General features: G+C 27.9%; 1 protein-coding gene and 1 long non-coding RNA gene across 3 annotated transcripts in view; both read left to right on the forward strand.

Annotated features, from left to right (window-relative positions):
- LOC111684073 (ecdysone-induced protein 74EF) overlaps positions 1-20,309 on the forward strand; it is a 76,892-nt gene that overhangs the window by 40,481 nt on the left and 16,102 nt on the right. The window contains exon 1 of one of the 2 annotated variants that reach the window (XM_023446195.2): positions 12,201-13,391. The exons of the other annotated variant lie outside the window; for it this stretch is intronic. Within the exon in view, the coding sequence (XP_023301963.2) occupies positions 12,338-13,391 (1,054 nt within the window). The 5' untranslated portion in view covers positions 12,201-12,337. Of the gene's footprint in view, positions 1-12,200; positions 13,392-20,309 lie in introns of those variants that run through there. 2 annotated transcript variants of the gene reach the window in all.
- Positions 8,616-11,653, forward strand: LOC124420015. The gene is made up of 2 exons (XR_006940982.1): positions 8,616-10,708; positions 10,811-11,653. It is a non-coding gene; the product is annotated as an uncharacterized LOC124420015 (long non-coding RNA).

Below are 20,309 nucleotides of genomic sequence, written 5' to 3' on the forward strand. Positions count from 1 at the left end.
AAATTTATATATAAATTGTGTGAACGTACATATGTATGTATGTTTCATATCCTACGACAACATAATGTATAATTTCAAATGCAACAATAACAATTTGCAAAAAAAAAAACACGTTATTGCCATTTATAGTTGAAAAATAATGTTGGCCAAGTAAGTGGATTTTCTTTGTATGTGAGACTGTCACTCATACGAGTAAAATGTAAGAAAAATTGTTAAGAAGAAGCTATCTTTTATTACAAAAAAAATGCAACAACTTAACCTAACGAAGCATTTTTTTATTACAAATATTTTCGCAACTATTTTTTATTATTATTCTCATTTTTTTATTGAAAAATGAACGAAGAAGGAAAATTACTGAGCTTATGTTGCATGTTAAAAATACTTGTTTTTCGTTTTCATTTGAAAAGCAACAAAAAATAATAAGAAAAAAAATCTGTTGATGGTGTAGGGGCATGATGTACAAGTAACAATAATTGTTCAATTGATTACACCATTTCGGAAAATATATTTTAACACCTATATTTTGGGCCAGATACGTTACACTTAGGCCTTATAGATTAAAAAAATATATATTCTAGAAGAAATTTACATTTTTATAAACAAACCTGCGAAAAATTATATTGAAAAGGAAAAAGTTAAAACATAAAAAGTCCTTATTTTGACACAGCGATTACATTGAACTTACCGCACTAACTTATAAATATCAATCAACTGAAAATAAGATCTTTTGCAAGTAGTTTTAGTAGAATTATTCTAAGTAATACGGACGGTATGTAGTAGTCATTGAAAAGTAAGTTGTGAAGTAAGTAAAAACATGGCAATGTTTTTATAGGAGTTTATATAAAAGCTTAATTGTTAGTCATTATTACTCCTCAGTAAAACATGTTAGTGAAGTTTTTTGTAACATAAAATCTCTCAGCACAAAATTGACGTGAAAATTAGTCAAAGTGCAAAACACTTATATTCCTTCGATATTGGATCTGACTATGATATAATATAAAATCCGAGAAGGTTTTTTATTAATTTATATAACTCTAATGCTTGATTTCTTGACTAAAAAATATTTTTTTTCAATTTTACCATGTCTGGTGGCAATGAAATTCGATTCACTCAAACTTTGTCCAAAATTTTAATTCATTTCATAAGATATTACTGAAGTTCAAAATTTTTTTCTTAAAAAAATCATAAAAGCATAATTTGCAATCATGTTTTTAAAATATATTCAAAACCCTCCTTTAAGAATATACATATAAAATTTTCTTAAATGCTATTGACAACAAACAAATTCTCAACTCAATTAATTAAAAATGTTTTCTAAAGAAATTCAATTTAAATAATCACGGTTAAAGGAAACTAAATAAAACCACATTTTAGTAAGAAATGTTAAGAAAAAAATAGCGATACAGATCTTAGAAGTAAACCGAAATATATATGTATATAGAAATGGTTTAATTTCATATTTAAAATTAAATTGTTGTTGTTATTACTGTACCAGTATTCGAAGAAAAACTATTAAAAATAATAAATATAAGCAGAAGAAAAAAATGAAAATGAAAAACGAAAGTTTTTCCACAAACTTTTAAATCAAATAACAAACGAGCAAGTGAACCAACAAACACACCAACAAAAAACCAACTCAATGCCCATAAATGCAAATAGAAAGTGCAAGTGCAGTGTCTCACTAGTGCCGTAGACAGACAGACGGACAGACAGTTCGTGCGTTCGATAGTTAGTAATTCGGTCAAATGAAAACGAAAAGAGAAAAACAACAAGCCATTTTCAAAATATCCAGTTAATCAACAGCAGCAGCAACAACATCACCACCATCAACAACAGCAACAACATGATTTGCAACTAGCAACAAAACAATAGCAACAACTATATATTCATACGATTACTATTATAAACCAGTTGTGGTTTAATTTTTTTTTTTTTCTCTTTTATTTTCTGCTTTCTGTAACGATGGTATAACTAACCTATAAATATAGTTTTTCTTTTGAAATGAAAATGAAATGAAAATCTATGCCTTTTTCAACAATTTTCTTCATCTTTTTTCGACTTTTTTTTAAGTATGATGATGATGTTGATAATGTCGGCGTTGTTGTTGCTATATAGTACATATAGTATGTATGTATGTAGGTAGGTATCTGTGTATTTGTAGTGTATTTCGAAAATAGAGATACACGCAATGATAATATATTTTCATACACATTGTATGTCTCCTTAAACTATGAATAAAATAAAGGAGAAATTTATTTTCTTTACAGATTTGTGAATAAAATTGTTAGTAAAAACATTGAATTGGTGGATTTCCTCTTTTTCGGATATTTCATTTAATGGAGATAGATATTCAAAAAGAAACGTAATAATTTAAAAACTATTTTTGTGATTTTGAATTATAGACAAACTCAATATTGAATCTAATATAGTATAGAGATCGATCCATTTTGTTATAATAAGTTTAGTCTTAATAAATTAAATATATCACATTTAATAAAATAAGCATTAGTCTCTCTATTTCTAAAAAGTTCCGTTCATAAATGAAATAAAACTTCTTAAAATACCTCTTTCCAAAATTCACTTTTATAAAAATATCAATAATACATTTTGTCAGTTGGATATCGGTCAATTATAGGACTCGAAATATAAAAAAAACGTTTGCAGTTGAGATTTATTTGTAATGCCCCTATTTAGAACTCAACTCAGTTAAGTTAAAATTGAATAAACTTAATTTTGAAACAGTTGAACTTTTTTTTTGGTATTATGAATTACAACTAATTTTAGTTGCAATTTTGATAAAGTTGCCAACCTCAAAAGTGCTTTTTTTGTCACAAAATTCACTAAAAGATGTATGAAATTGTGTTTTTCGTAAATGACAAAAATATTGAACATCTTTTTATTATAAATTCGTTCGAAATCAGTGATTAATGAAATTAAGAAATATTAAAAAAAACAACTTACTTCGTTTTATCATATAAATTTAATCTAAACAATTTAGTTATACTTTTTAAGTTGTAATTTGCTACAATTGGTTTTGATAAATTGTAATTTATTACAAAAAAGTTGTAATAAATTTCAACTTAAAAAATTCAGTTTTTATAGATAATACCAAATAGCAAAATTACGACTAAAGAAGAGTTGAGTTTTAAACCATAATAGGGGAATAAAACATAATGGGCAGACAAAAATTTAATTTTCTCTCCTATCAATTTGGTTTCCTGTCACACAGGAAAGTATATCATGACGTATGAGTGATAAGAAATTTGTTATACATTTATTATTAAGTACCCGCAGTCTGACGTCAACTAAAACCATTTAAATGATTACAAATTTTATATAATTTTATTTTATCTAAGCTTTTCTTTATTAAAATTTAAAAACAAGGCACATTGCAGATATTGTTTCAATAAAAAAGTATTTAAGTGTGAATACATACTAACTTCTTTCAAAAGGTTATTCGCGTTCTTTAGACTCTTTCAAGTAAATTTTTATTTCTGCAAATCAGACAATTTTTTCATTTGTTTGTAAAATTTTCGCAATGTCAATGGTAAAGTCGCGCGACTACTGTAGCAATGACATTGAATCTTTAAATTGTATATTTAATTCTTTTTTTGTTTGCTTTTTTTTTTGGTGGTTAAATTTATTATTTTTACCTTTATCGTAAATGTATGTGTAAAAGTAGTTATCGACATGTTAATAGTGTATGTGTATGCAGATAATTATTAACTTTAACAGTAAAAACCTTAAGTTAACAAAAATTTCTGTCAGTTTTTCCACATACATACAAGGGTAGACCATAATGTAAATTGGTGATGATTTTCTTGCAAAGAAAAACATGAACAAAGTTTTAAGAATTCTTTAATTATTATGAACACTTATTGCTTTTTCGAATTTGTATATAGATTTACATAATTAATGTAAAAAAAACTTTTAAAAAAGCATATGAAATGTTATTATGTTTTTCAAAATCCTAAACGAAATAACAAAAAACTGGAAAACTCAGGAAATAATAACTCCAAATTTGGAATAAATTCAACCTTAGAGAGGTCTTAAGTCTAATTTTCGACGGGAACGTCAAAAGCTTTTTCTTTTCCATGCATATGGGGTCACCCTATTGCAACCACATGCATTTAGCGTTGTTTTTTTTAATCAAAAAATGCAAAGTCGTATAAATTTCTACATACATACATTGTATGAACAACAGTAAAGACAAAAAATAAACCAGCTTAATAGACAATGGGAAAAGTGAAAAATGTAAACAATGTAAAAGTGGATTAAATTTCTTTTCAAGGGCTTAAGCAGCACCAACAGCAAAAATTGCATAGGCCAACAAAATAATTTTAAATTGAGGTTTTGAAAATTTGAAAAATGCTTCCGTTTATTTATGAAAGTTAACAATTATGTCTACAAACATAATTTTATATAGATAATAAACTTCTCAAATTTCATGTTTAAACTAATTTTGTTGTTTCAATTTGTTTTTAATTGCTATTTTTTGTTGCCTCAACTCTTTTTTTTAAGTCCAGCCCCATTTAAGTTCGAAAAAAAAATAATTATTCATCAATATTTAATTTAATTTAATGCCTTAATTTCGAAATTGTGTCAATAAATTAACAACTATTTATATAACTACATTACGGGTTTAAACTGATTTTTAAAGTAGAAACATGTGTAGAATTTTTGTAAGAAAGTTCTCATCTAGCAATTTCTTGGAAAATATTTTAAAATATTAAAATAAAATTAGTGAAATTTTTATTAGTTTTAAATGATACGAATATTTAAAAAGATTCTAGAATTAAGATTCACTTTACATTGATTATCTTATAACCCATAAACACCAAGTAATAAACATGTCTCATAAATTCCTATTTCCTACACCACTGTAGAAACTCTTTTAGTCGATTTAGAAATATACAAACTCTTATACAAAGACCCCCTCAAAACTAGTTTAACTTTAGACTTTATCATTTGTCACCGAATATTCAAAAATTATGTAGAGTAATTAAGCAAATTTTAAGTCCAAAAGTCACTTTGATACCCTTAAAATTTTAAATGATATTATTAAAAAAATGGAGGAGCACATATGAAACGATCCAGATAAAAAGTACTGGTGAGATATATATTTATATAATATTTTTATGTGCTAAATTTCATCGCAATATTAGTTTTAATAAATGAAATGTAGTTATTCAAGTTACTTTCTGAAGGGGACACTGTAAGGGGGTCAAATGAGGTCCGACAAGGCTAATATAAAACTTACTTATTAGACCTTTTTTCGAGATTACAATTATACTTTACATAATTACGATCTCAAAAGCGCTTTTCGGGGTGTTTAGTTGTATGGGGTCTAGGTGAAATAATGTGTCAAAGAAAACGTACGTTTACATGAACACACTGTCGGTCGCACGTAAATAGGTAAATCGACTCTTAAAGTGGCTCTGATTCAATCGGTATACTTTATGATGGGTATAGTACCAATATTTTAGAGCGTTACAAACGCATAATGCCCTTTCCACTATAGTGGAATCAATATAATTTATTCTACAATATATCATCTCCCGAAATTATATATAAGACTCAAATGTAATAATAAGCAAATCCTTATAAAATAAAATTGTGCTAATAAGTACTCATAATATATTCTTTATTGTTGTCCTTAAGTGACTAAAGATTTTCTGTTACAGTAACTCTACAAATGTATGCATGTATGTAGTATACATACATGCATACATTTGTGAAAAATGTAAAAAAATTAAAATCCTAAAGATTTTAGTAAATTCAATCGAATTCTAAGGAATTCGTATCGTTTATGGTAAATTAATAATCTCCAAATATTGTTTAGTGAAACAAATTTCTCATCATTTTGTATGGTTGACTTTAATCGTGTTTTTGTTTCATCAAATTTTATTTATTTTAAGCTTAAAAAATCGTCAAATAAAATAAAACGTAGTTTCGCATATAAGAATAAAATTGTTTTTTATATCAAAAAAAGTAAAAACAAAATATTTATTGTATGTGAGAGTTTAAATTCGATTCATTATACGAATGCATCATCAACAGCATGAACCTAACCAACAACATCAGCAACGACAAAAGTATGAAAGCAACAAGAGTTTTTTTAGATGTTTATTTTTTAGAATTTTCGTTTTTTTTTTGGATTTTGGAAAGATGTCAGTCAGGGGATGGCGCGTGTTAGATCGTTTTCAGGTCATTCACTGTGTTAAATGTTGTCTCGTTCATGATTCACTTAATTTTTTTATATGTATACAAACAAACCAACCAGTAACCAACAAAAACAAAATAAAATATATAAAAACAACAAAAAAATATCTAGAAATCAGCAGCAATAACCGAAAAAATATACAATTTTTATACTCGTATTTTTAAACACAAAAGCGAAACAAAATAACAACAATAAAACCTAAAAAGAAACCATCATCATAAACCTTTGCGCACTTGCTGCTGCTGCACCAACACACTGTATACACTACCCGCCCGTTTGTACATATGTCTGTCTTGCTGTTTGATTGTTTATTGCAAAGAGGAAATATGTAGAAAGAGCAAAAGGTGTTGTCTGTTCATCGACATTTCGACTAAGCTTACACTCTTACTTACATAAAAAACTTATATACACTCATTTTTACACAAATATACTTATAAGAATTTAACTATGTACACCCTACTATTCAAACACACTCTTACATTTAAAAATTGTCAAATGTCGATGTTTTGTTATTTCATGAAGGAAGATGATGACAACCAGGGTGAATTATGCTTTAAAATCTACCCAGAAGGGAAGCGGCAGCCAGGAAGGCTACACCATAATGCACACCACGTCTCAGTAATATTGTAGGGTCTTTATATTAATAATCATGCATACTTGCAACCAGCAGACACTTTTATTATGGAATGAGTTAAAGAGACTTTTTACTAATACAACTAATAAACATACATTCTTACAAACAACATCCATCTCCCTGCTCCTACAGTATGTACCACCTATGTACACCAAAACCACCACTCCCCTCATCATCATATTCGTCGTTGTTGTTGTCGTTACTTCTCATTCTGCATAGATAAGATGAATACATACATATATGTATATGCACATATCTGGTTGTATTTATGTTTATTTGTCTACTTTACACAAAAACACAGTCTTCCTTCTTTCCTATTTTTACAAGAAAAACAAAACAAGACGAGAAGTGTTATTGATTGTGGGCACAAGGGGACACGAGAAAGGAACCTACTATAAATGAGGAGAAGAGAATCGGTATAATGTTGTTAGCTAAGTTTAGGTTTGATGTTTTTTGTTCTTTATTGTTATTGTTTTTTGTTTGCTTTTTATATTTGTATAAATGTCTGACTTACATACTTTGAACAGTGGGCATTTGTATAGTAGTTTTATGAAAATTTATATAATTTATATATATTTATATATATTCAGAAAATAAAAAAATAGTGTGTAACAGCTACCTATGCATGTATCTCAGGTGTAATTTTAAACATGAATTTCTCCGGGTTTGCAATAAAATATACTACACCCATAAATACTAGTACAAAATTTAAAGATCTCCAAAATATGTTACAGTTTGAATTTTATTGAAAAACTGTAAAACTGTTGAATTGCGAATAGTAAAAAATAGGCTTGGCGACTTTTGATTCACTGTGTGTAGTCTATTAAAACAAGTAAGTCTTCTTTTGCAGACATTTAACTTTTTCTTAAATTTTATTTTTACTTGGTGGCTTTTTCAACAACATTCGTTTACGACGACTGTGTTCAAATGTTGACCCCCAAAACTCATGCTGCTACAAAAGGAAGTGAAGTCTCTTTTCTTGTCTTTATTTGTTTTTCTCCGCTTGTTCTCTCTATCTCTCCTGTTGTGCTCCTCTTGTATTAACATTCCCATTGCATGAAGTGATGCCACCTCACGTTACACAAGTTGATTTCCTAGAGTTCCCTCTTACATTTACGTTTTGTTTCTGTGGCGCGGCCGAGCGAATTATTATTTGGATGATGTTAACTTGCTGTGCTGCTATAGGAAGACAACACTTGCACTGTACAACACAGTTCATATCACATCATCATTATTATATTCGACTATATATTTTGCCTTCATCATAGAATACAATTCTACAATAAAATACTTCTACATTAATAAAGTGCTCATCTATGAATATGTTACATGTATATACAATAGACCGACTCACTTTGTATGGAAAGCAAAAACATGTTTTTGTTACCCCTCTCAAAATTGACATTGCTTGGTTTTATGATGATACCCAAAATATTTTAAGTCTAGCAATAACCGTTCGCGAGCTGGACCATATTAAAAAAAGGTATTTTGGAATTATTTTTTTTTTTTTAATTTTGTTTTTAAACAAACTATCCAATAAGGGGTATCGTCTGAAAGGGATTTATAAGCCGCGTTTAATGATGTATTAATAATAAATAACCGTCTACTCATAATTGTCATATTCCAAAATATTTAAAATTGTTAAATTTTTCAATAAAAAATAAAATGTATGCACAATTTTGCAAACTTTGCATCAAAAAAACTTTCATATGATACCACATTTTGTATTATTTAAGGAATACTGTAAAATTAAAAAAAAAAAAAAAACAAAAAAGGGACTGCATTTCGATCGTAATTACGTTTTTGTAAGTTGTTGTTTATGTGGCGGAGAGTCGAATCGAAATGCAGAATACTAAAGTTGCCAAACCGAGAAAATATCGATTCAAATTGAAATGCAGAATAGGGGCCATTGAATTTAACATGAAAAATGGACAACACTTAACTGAAAATATTTTGGGTAATATCATATTTCATATTGCAGCGAATATTTTGAGCACCATTTTTTGTGAGTCGGTCTAATATACATATGTTTCTATATGTAAAATATTGGTTTGTGAACCTACACAAATACCAATACAACATTTTTAACATCATTAAAGTGAGTTAAGGTTGTTGTTTTTCTCTATTTTACTTAATATTACCTACTCGTCGTTATAATCCATCTATCCATCCATATGGTTTATATTTGGTAATGGACGTAGTCTCGAACATTTGTATCTGTATTTATTTAATTTTGATGTTGATAGTAATAGTTCCACACAACTGTATAGAATGTACCGAAAGGAAAGTGAAAATTTGTGGATATAACATCTAAAAGTTACGACGACGTCGACCACTGAAATGGCCTTCCCCCTGTAAAAACCACTCCTCGCCATTAAATCCTCTAATGCAGCCCATCATCTATTATGTACACACATAGACAAACTGACATACATATATACATATTCATTGGTTATATGAGTTTAACTTGTAATTCTCTGTGTGTTTGTATTGTATTTTGCATTCTCATAACCTTTGTAAAAATTGTTGTTTTTCTTCTCAAAGTTAGATAGAAGAGATATAAAAAGAGAATTCTCTTGTTGCAGTAAAAATAAAAAAAGATTTCTCTATCGTTACGATACTGTTGTTGCAATTTTCATGTAGTTTTTCGTGTCGCTTCTTTTTTTATTTGTGGAATTAAATATGAATGTTCTACTTTAAGCATTGTTTTTCCTTTTTCTGTGTTTATTATTGTTGGAGTAGGGAAATTGTGTATATTTTTTTATATATAATACGTAGACTTTGTCGGTATTGCAGGCTTACTGAAAGTGCTATTATATAAGCATTTTAAAAAAATGTAATTTAACAAACTATGATTTACCAACTAAATTGATAATTTTAATTGAAAATTTTGCAAAATTATTGGTAAAATCGTTTCTAATATAAAATAGATATTTACAAATACATATTACATATAAATAAATTAGTTTTATATTCCATAAAAATATTTATTATAAATTATAATTTTGCTTTAAAAGTTCTCTTAAACTTGTCGCTTAAACTTTTACCGTCAATATGAATTTCTCGAATTTTATATCGGACAAGCTACTAGAAGATGTTTTATTATCATTAGGACTTTATTAAAGCCATAACTTGTTAGAAGTAAGTCGATAGAACTAACTAATATTCGCCATTGAAAAGTTCTGAAAAATCACTTTTAAGATGATAGTATCTGTCCCAATTCTAAACATTTAAAATTAAGTAAAATTGTTCACAAACATAAATATGTATGTACATATTTATGTATATCTATTAAAACAATTAAGAATCTGCCACTTACATACATATGGTAGTGAAAAAAATGTTTGTTTATTTCTTTAAATGTGCCAACAGAGCGACCAACAAACCCTAAAATAATGCGTACCAGAATTAGACTCTCCATGCAGTGGGTCTGGGTCGTGTTAAACAATATTCAACGCTTGCGTTTAAATACAACAAAAATAAAGTATTTGTTTTGATTATTTGATATAGACATGTATTACTCTTATGAGTATGTATTTTATACACCGTTTATTTTGGCAACAATAAAAAATTATTTGTTTGTTGTTTTGTTTTGTTATTAGCACACAAGATTTGAATGCAAATGCGCATGAGAGAGAAGTCAAATACACATACACACACCGAAACAACATTTTACTTACACACATACAAGATAAGAAAAAAATATAAACAATTATAAGTGAGAGTGAAAATTATTTGTAAATATAAAAAAATAAGTGAGGGGATCTATCTGTGGGAGTTGGGGATTAAAATATTCGAGCTAAACGCTTAAAGAGAAAGAGAAAAATGTTTAGGTGTATGTGAGTGAACGAGTGAGTAGTTATGTATCTGTAGTAGAGTATCTGTGTATTATCTATTTTACTCTTTTTGTATTGTTTGCATGGTTGGTGTTGTTTTTCGGGTATGAGGAGCAGGCAAACAACATTGTTTTTTAGGTATGATTGCTGACTGGATGGATGGATGGCTGGTGTTGTTGCTAAATGTTTTTTGTGTATTTTTCTACTTCTACAACTGCGAAATTCGTTGGGAGCTGTGAAACGTTGTATATTTCGTCTTCTTTCGTGTTTGTTGTGTGTTTGCAGCCAAACAGTCGTCATCACTTTTACATACACGACGGTTTATTAAACAAATTCGACGCTAAATCACATGAGTATAACACCAATAATCTTTATGAACGTACGTAAACATTAATTTTGTTGTTGCAAAAAGTTTAAGTTAAAAATTGGATTTTGGAGTAAGAATGAAAGCGATAGAAAAACATCCTCCCGCGCCCTTAAATCATTAACAGCATACAAAATAAACATTATTTCGATAACTTGAGGTAGTGAATGTATTGGCCTCAACAACAAACCCAGATAAACAATAAGCTAAAATAAACCAACCAGCCACTCTATCTATCAGTAAAGCAGTTAGTCAGTTAGTAAAACTGCTAAAGCACCAGCACCATCAACAACACCATCAGCACCAGCAGCAAACAGCAATAGCAATAACAATACTAACAACAGCTACAACAACGGCAGCGCATGCTTATACGAACTCACTGCCCAACAACAACAACAAATATATGTACAACACAGAAACCTAAAGAAAAAAACAGCAACAGAAAAATAAAACACAAAAAAATTATATCGAGTCGCAGCCACTTCAACCGTAATCAACTTATTTCAAAAACTACAAATTTCAGTTTCGCTGATACCGTAAGAGATAAACGACGTTTGTGTTGAAACGTTCGAAGCGAAAACCAACAAAAAAATTAATAAAACAAAATATTTCTAACAAACAACACAATGAAAAATATTGTATAAAAATTAAACAAAAAATATATAAATCTATATATTTAAACAAAGTTTTAAAAAATTTTTATATATATAAGATATCTAAATAAAATAATTGTAACGGAAACGGATAAAACAGTTACTGTGTTTTGGTTTTAAAAAAATAATTTTTAATAAAAATCAATTTGTTCAACTCTCTACAAAAAAGTTTACAAAAATTAAAAAAAATTAAGTGTCATTCCAAAAACAACAAAAGATGGTCATAAAGATTTAATTTGAAAAATTTAATATATTTTTTTTTTGGCAAAACAATAAAAAACTATTTGGATTTAATTAAAATTTTAAAAATATAAACTCCCTACTTTGGAACAAAATGATATCGTCCTTTTAATTAAATGTACAAAATAAAAGTTACCTCAATATATTGTTTTAAAAAATTTAACAACAATAATTAAATTAAAACTTAATTCAAAATTGAAAAATTTTAAAAGTGGTCTCAGGTTACCAAAAAATTAAAGAAATTTAAATAAAATTAATATTTTGCTAAATTTATACCAAAATTAGTGTAAATTTTTGAACATGATTAACTAATTAACAGAAATATAAAATTAAAAATTTTTGTTGAAAAATAAAAAACAACCCTGCAACATCAACAACTAAATCAACATGATTATGGTGCAACATTTGGTGGCAGCAAATGCTCATACATTTGTAAATCCTACTGCCCAATCACCGTCACCTTCACCGCCCGCAAATAATCTACAATCACCGTTAGCATCACCCACGGCCTCGATATCATCACATCCCACTACGGCCTCTTCGCCCTTATCCTCACCAAGCGATGATAGAGACCTAAATATGCAAAAAATTCCCTGCAACATGGACGCAACACAATGTAGCAGCAGTAATCGATCCACTTGTTCTCCTCTGCAGAACAAAGTCGAAACTCCTGAATGGTCTCAAACACAAAGTCAAATGTCTGAGGAGGAAGATGATCTGGAAGCACAGCGAAGATCAGACATTATTAATCAAACGACAAGTGCCATACATAAAGGATCCTTACAGGACGAAGAAGATCAAGACGAGGAGTTAGAGGAGAGGATAAGCCATCCGCAACAATCGACAACCTCACCTACTAATCCCACTCCCTCTTCATCACCAGCTTTATCGGCAAATTCCTTAAATCAACATATACCTTCTCCCCAACACTCACCCACGACAACAGCCAACAGTCAAGATTGTCGTCAACAATTCACCGTACTCTACAACCACCTCCGACAACATCCTCCCTCCTCTCGTCTTAACGTGCTTAACGATCATAAACAGCCGTTACCACAGCCCCATCATCCTCATCAGAAGGATAACAACGGCAATGAAATGGAGCAGCAAAATAGACGTTCTGTTATTACGAGTCGGGAGGAAGAAGATTCCCTTTCTCAAGAACGATCATCATCGGAAAATCTCGACAAGCAAATGGAGGAACAACCTACCTCCGATCACTTTAACAGTGATGATGAAGATTTCGATGACGAAGTCCCTTTGGATTTATCTTTACCCACAAAACTTGCCAGAAATCGTACACGCACCTATTCGGGTACAGAATCAGATGATTCTGGTTCAGGTGTTAATGATCATCATCATCGCCACCACGAAGCAAGCAGACGTTTAAAACCTGAGGAACGTAAAGCGGCCTACAAAAAATCATTAATGAAAAGATATTGTAAGTAGATAGTTAAATGAAGAAAAACAAAATACGAAATTTCATTATAAAATTTAATTTAGGAAATTCCAAAAAATAGGAATTCATAGAAATTTTTGTAATTATCTTCACTTTTACACAAATAAATTCTAAATTAAAATAAGAAATGATGTAAAAAACATATAAACATTTTTAAAATGCCATTTTACGTATTTTTTAAATTGCGTTTTTATGCTTTTTAAATATTTTATCCTTTTTAAAATTTTATGAAAAACATTTAATAAGATTTTCGAAACTCTTTAAAACTTAATTATTAGCAACTACCTATATATTTAGTGAAAACTGGATAATATTAATTTAAAGATCAACTGCATTTTAAGGGTTGCATTTTAAGGGTTGTTCAAAAAAAAATAATAATAATAAAAATAATATAAATTTATTTTGAATATTATAAATATGATCGGGAGATCAAACTCCCCACTTAAAGAGATATTTCACAGATATAGTACTAGAATGAACTTCTAATACAACTTTAAAAAATGAGTTAATATATCAAATATAAATGGAAAATTTAATGCAGAGTTAAAACCAAGACATACAAAGTGAAATATTTTCTTAAAGTTCTTATTTGTAAAGAATACGAATCAGTCATACATTACGTATGTATGATTTTATTACGTATACGCAATATACATATTTTTTTTAATTTTGATCTAATAAAATAGAAATCCACATCGTCATCATCATTAGGTTAAATTTGTTAACATAGTTTTTATTTTACGCTTTTTTATTATTCTGATTGCTGCTGCAACATACTTAAAAGTTCACCTACATGCAACCCTTACAGCAACATATTTTCAATCCTTTTTTTCTTATACATTTTTTACAATGACCGACCTGAACTATAAAAACAACAACATCAACAACATGAAAAAAGTTGTGCATAAAGAGCAAAAAAGTGCTTTTTATATAAAATCTGGGTCAATGCGGAAGGAAGGCATTGCATGACATGTGCCATGTTAATACACATTCAGATACATATGCATGTGTAAAAGTGTTGTGTCAGAGTTTACTTATACTTGTATGTATGTGTATGCAGTTGGTAATACAAGGCAAATATTATATGTCATGTGATGCCATAATTTAGGCCATCAACATTCTCACCCAACAACAAACACAACAACATCTTGATGCATTTAAACCAGAGGTAGTCATAGTTGTTTTGTTGTTGTAGTTGCTGCTGTCATTGTTGGCAATAGTAGTTTAAGCATACATGCATTTTTTAATCAACTTCAGTTTTACAATTTCCGGTATTTTATGGCAATAAAACAACAACTACAACACGACAACAACAACCGAATGAGAAATTTCCCTTAAAGCACAAATAAAAGGAAATTCTTATGAAATTACAATAACAATAAAAATACATTACCATATTACGAATATATAGAACGCCGAACAAATAATTTTTACCTCCAAAGAGCGAAACGACAAAAAAACATCAACAGCAACGACAATTCGATAACTGTGAAAAGGAAATTAAAACTCATACACTAAAGAAAATCTATTTAGGAACAAAGTAATCAATTCATTAAGGATAGGTTTAAGTGAAGGCAACAATATTTGCTTTTAATATGGCTATTAATTAAATATTTTAACCTGGCGTTCGCTATAATTCAATTTAATAAAATATAAGAATTGGCTGGTCCGTTTTTAAATGAATACTTTTACAAAAACTTATATAAATGGATGGTTGTTGACAAGTCATTATTTGACTTTTGTCTTTTCTAATTTTGATAAAATTCTGAGCAATATGAAATATTTCTGTATTATTGCAATTGTAAATTAAATATAAAAACACTCGAAGAAGTAAAAATATGTTACATGAAAATAAAAAATACATTAAATTTGTAAAATTAACCGATGAAAAAGAAATCCAAATAACTAAATACCCAAATATCAACATATGATATCATGAATTCCATGATATCATATTATCATCTCATTGTTTACCTACAAATTCGTTATTCTCCAATATATTTCAAAATTATTTATTTATTTTTTGTAATCGCAAATAAATTCCTTTTTTATGAGAATTTGTAATTTCCGCTGAAACTAAAAGTGGATGGATACATTATTAAGCAAAACTTACTGTCTATACCAAAAATACAGTTCAACTCAATAAACTATCTCTCTCTATTTTCATTGTCTAGGTATAATTTTTTAAAAATGTAAATGTCTGTGCGAGTTTAAATGTCTTTTCGGTGTTTTTTATTTAGCTGCGTAACAGTTTCCTAACCCACCTCAACAATTTTATTGATTTTAAAGGCAGTTAGCAGTAGAGTCATTCCCCGGTATATTTGCCATAAATTTCAAAAGCAAAACAAAATTTCAACAAAAACAACAACAAAAATAATTCCGCAATAAAAAGTAGGCATTTTGCTCAAAAAACGCTCCCATATTTTATGGTCTATATACAGAAACAATTACACATACACGCAAACTCGTGTTTACAAACATACAGACCAAAACTAAAACTTCTACCAGAGATTAACTAACAACAAAATCTATTGAAGAGCTTTTTCAGAGTAATTTCAGAAATCAAAACAACAGAAAATTTTGATGATTTTTTTATATAAATTTTAATGGGCGCGCAAAACTGGTTGACTCAACATTTTATTTTGGTTGCCTCTTTGCGTGATTATTTCCAACATTAAATTCTCTTTTTATGCTCATTTCCTTATATTAATTTGTGGTTGTATTTAAGTTGATTTTGTTTAACGAATGTATGGGTAGAGCACTTTTTTGTTGGGTCTAATAGTTTCCCTTTTATCTTCATCTTTATCTTCCAGTGATTTCATAAACCAAAATCTGTAGAATATTCAAATATTTAATTTCCCATTAATTGTTTGTTTGTCATTTTGTCACTCAACAACTACAAACAATTATTTATTTAAGTTTGATTTTCAGAACAACTTTTAGTAGTTTTTTGAGCTCTTTTTTATTCTCTTTCGTGAGTTACTCTCATTATTGCTACATGTTGAACATAAACACTGTTTAGTATAAGTACTCTTTAGCTCTTTAGTTTTTTATTACTTATTTTTTACATATTTTTTCACTGACGACATTTCCTCACTATCACTTGTTGTTGGTTTGGTTTGTAACATTTAAACTTTTCCAAACATTGTTTAACTAAACGAAATACAATATATAAATTTATTTAAATATAAAAAAATCCACATACTTTAAGTTGCATGTCCACTAATATAAACATACAAAGAGCTTTATTTTCGTAAAAATTGTGGGAAAAATGTTTTAGCTGACTTTAATTATAGAGTTTTATCTTTAAGAATTTGAACCAACTTAAAGTTCATAGGCAATTTTTTAGTATTTCTCAAAAAAAAATGTTTATAGCTGTTAAAGGTAATGAATGATATCATATGTGTGTAAATCTCACCGTTTGATGAATTTTATGTTAAAACGCTTTTATGATTCTACAATCGACGAAAAGGATGATAATTTTTTTTATAACTTGAAACTAAATTCTAAATATTATTACATTATGTTAAAAATTAAATAAAAATTGCACAATTGTATATATAAAAGGGCAATTTCATGTCAAGTGACCCAAATCAAAAAAAAGCGATTTTGACGAAATTTGCACCAAGGTTACTAATATTGGATAGTCAAACACAATAATAACTTTTCACCTATTGGCCCTAAAAAAAGGAGTTTTTAATAGGCAGGCAGGAATTTTCTAATTAGCCTTTTTATTAAACAGTTAAAAGATCACTAATAGTAATCTTCAAACCTGTTGAAAGTTGATAAACGACTTTCAAAATTAACAGTTCATATATTAATACTAATTTACTTATTACAAAATCTAACATTTAACATCGAGGTTTATGACATTGTAAACAATTTTCTACAGCCATTTCAATAACTGCGTTTTTTAAACTTCAATTTTGCTCTCAGCAATGTTATTATCAGGAATTAATAAAATTAAATTTCTTCTATTGGAACATCAAGATTTCAATCAAATATAATAATAAAATCTAACAGTTTATTTGGAAAATTTTCATCATCATTTTTTAGCTTAACAAAACGTAGTGGCACATTTTCATTATCATTATTTATACGAACAATAATCTTACAAAAAAAATTAATAAAAACTGACATTTTCTTAAGTATCATATCCTTGCGTTTACTTTAAAAAACTACTTTTTGTTCTTAATAGAATTTATAGATTCCCATGAAGTCCTACATTTAATTAAACACACACTATACACATATATCAGCCACATTTAAAATGTTTTGCCCTAAATTACTGTACAGAATTTTTTAAACCGAGTTATGTAAACTAAACAGAATGAAAACAAAAAAAATGTTTGAAAATGATGTCAAGAGAATCTAAATGTTGCTGATATTTTTAGTTCAGAACTTAGTACATACACACGTATTATTAATACTATGAAGGCAGACTTAATTTTATTACCATGACGAACACAGACATGCATACATTTATGACATAGAAAGACTACGGAAATCGCCTAACAGACTAAACTAAATCAAACCTTTATTCATGTAAAATAATAAAATTATTTTCGTTTCAAAACTAAATCAGAAATAGATCTAAAATTGAAAAACAAACACTAAATCCAAGCCAGCAATAAAAAAGAAAATAAAAACAAAAATATTGTATAGACAGAGTCACACACAGAAAACAAAGAGAAGGCAAAAACAAGAAGCAGAGAAAAAACTAATAATAAAGTACATACAAACATACGTCTAAAAATAAAGAAAAAACAAACACACAACATAGAATAACTTGAGGTAGGTTGGGAATTGTTGAATACTTTTTATAATATTTTGTTTCTTTTCCTTTTTCTGCTGCTGCTGTCTTTCCATAGTGAATTAAGCTCATTGCTAGACTAAGCATGTATGTATGTGTGTGTGTATTTGAGTACAATGTAAGTGAAGACAAAAACAACAGCAGTTGTAAGAATGTATGTAAATTTTACAACAAGAGAACTATAACGATGCCTTACAGTACACAATACCATACTTACTCTCAAACAACACAAAACGAATACGAAACACAAACAACTAAATAATTTTACCATAAAGTAAAATGTAGAAAATACAAAAACAATGTACAAAAAAACAGAAAAAAGAGAGTAAATGAATAGATTAGAAAATAAAAGAAAAAGAACAAAAAGTTTAATAACAAAAACAATTCACTTTCACTGATAAAATAAAACACACACACACACTGCCAACAAATTAAATGACATTGACAAAAAACGGGAACAGAAACAAAATCAACTACAACAAACAACAAAATAATAACAATAAGCAACCAAATATTTAATGTAAAATGTAAGGAGGCGTATGAATAACACGATTGTATTTAGTTAAATTCATCTATAGAGTAAAAGCAAAGAAAATTGTAAAAATTTACTTATGCATTTTAAAACTATAGGATTAAAAGAGTGAATTTTATAAACACTAACAACGTTTCTAAAAGAATTAAAAAAAAGATTTATACATAATTAACATATACGTTGGAAAAAACATTTTTAGTTTCTCATTTGTTTCTTCTTTTATAAGGACTTTAAAATTTCAAAAGAAAACATCAATTTTAGAATATAAAAATTTTAAAATGTCCTTTAATATCCTTAAAAGTTTCCATATATTCATCTAATTTGTTTATTGATCATAAGATCTAAATATCATAATTTTTTACTTCTTTATTTTAAATATAAATATTTTGAAAATAGTTTGAAGTTGTCGGTTGAACTTATTGTACGAAATTAAAAAATACAAACGACGTTTAGCAAATTTTAGAACTAAAAATAGAACTTTTACTAGTTAATAACCAATTTAAAAACTTTCAAATATAGAACAGAAATATTTTCTATTAAACCCTTTAAATAATATACGATTTTTTTAATAATAAAAATTATATTATTTTAAAATTTGATATTCATCAAAAACATTTTCTTATACATATTTTGATATGATTAATATTTGGAAATAATTTAATATAAAATTCGAATTAAGTGTTATTAATTAACAGAAGGTTTTTTGTCATAAACAATTAAACAGCAAATTTAATATTGTTAAATTAATATTCGTATTGTTCTTTTAAATTCCCCCAAAAACACAGCAAACAAATGACACAAAAACCCAGAGTAAATGAAAATGTGCAATAATTACACACAGGTTACATACTAAAATACATCTGATGTATATGTACATATATAATATAATAAAAACCAGACGGACTGAAAAACAATCAGACACAAAGTCATAAATTTATCATTATTAAACAAAAATACATACACATGTATGTATATGTATATATTTTATATACAATTATTCTATATAATTTGTCTCATTGTGTTTATCAGGAAGTGCTATAAATTACACCCAGTGTATGTTTATATACACACACATTATCACATATACATATGTATGTATACATTTGATTTGTATGCGAATAACAACAATAATCTGCAAATAAAATGAGGAACTTCATGCATCACAATTTTGTTTTTTTTTTTTTTTTGTATTGGTAAATTCTATACTTGTCGTTGTTGTTTTTGTTGCTGTTTTTATAATAAACTAAGAGGGTTCTTCTCCATAAGAACCAAATATATACAACAATATATAAATTATAGTAAAATAAAAGAACAGCAGCAAACATCATTAATAAAAAGAGGGAAGTGTAACACAGAATACTCTTAAACCTACAAACACACAAAAATTTAAAAAAAAAACCGATTCCCACTTTTCCGCTCTGTATCCCCAACTTAACGAAAAAGCGCTAGTTATGTTATGTCACTAACAGAGTTAAAAAAAATAAACAACTTGATCGTTTCGTTGCTAATTTAAAAACTAATTTATTTTTCTTCAAGTCTTAAAAAAATGAAAATT

Source organism: Lucilia cuprina, chromosome 5 (assembly GCF_022045245.1).
Source record: "Lucilia cuprina isolate Lc7/37 chromosome 5, ASM2204524v1, whole genome shotgun sequence".
In the NCBI taxonomy this organism is placed as follows: domain Eukaryota; kingdom Metazoa; phylum Arthropoda; class Insecta; order Diptera; family Calliphoridae; genus Lucilia; species Lucilia cuprina.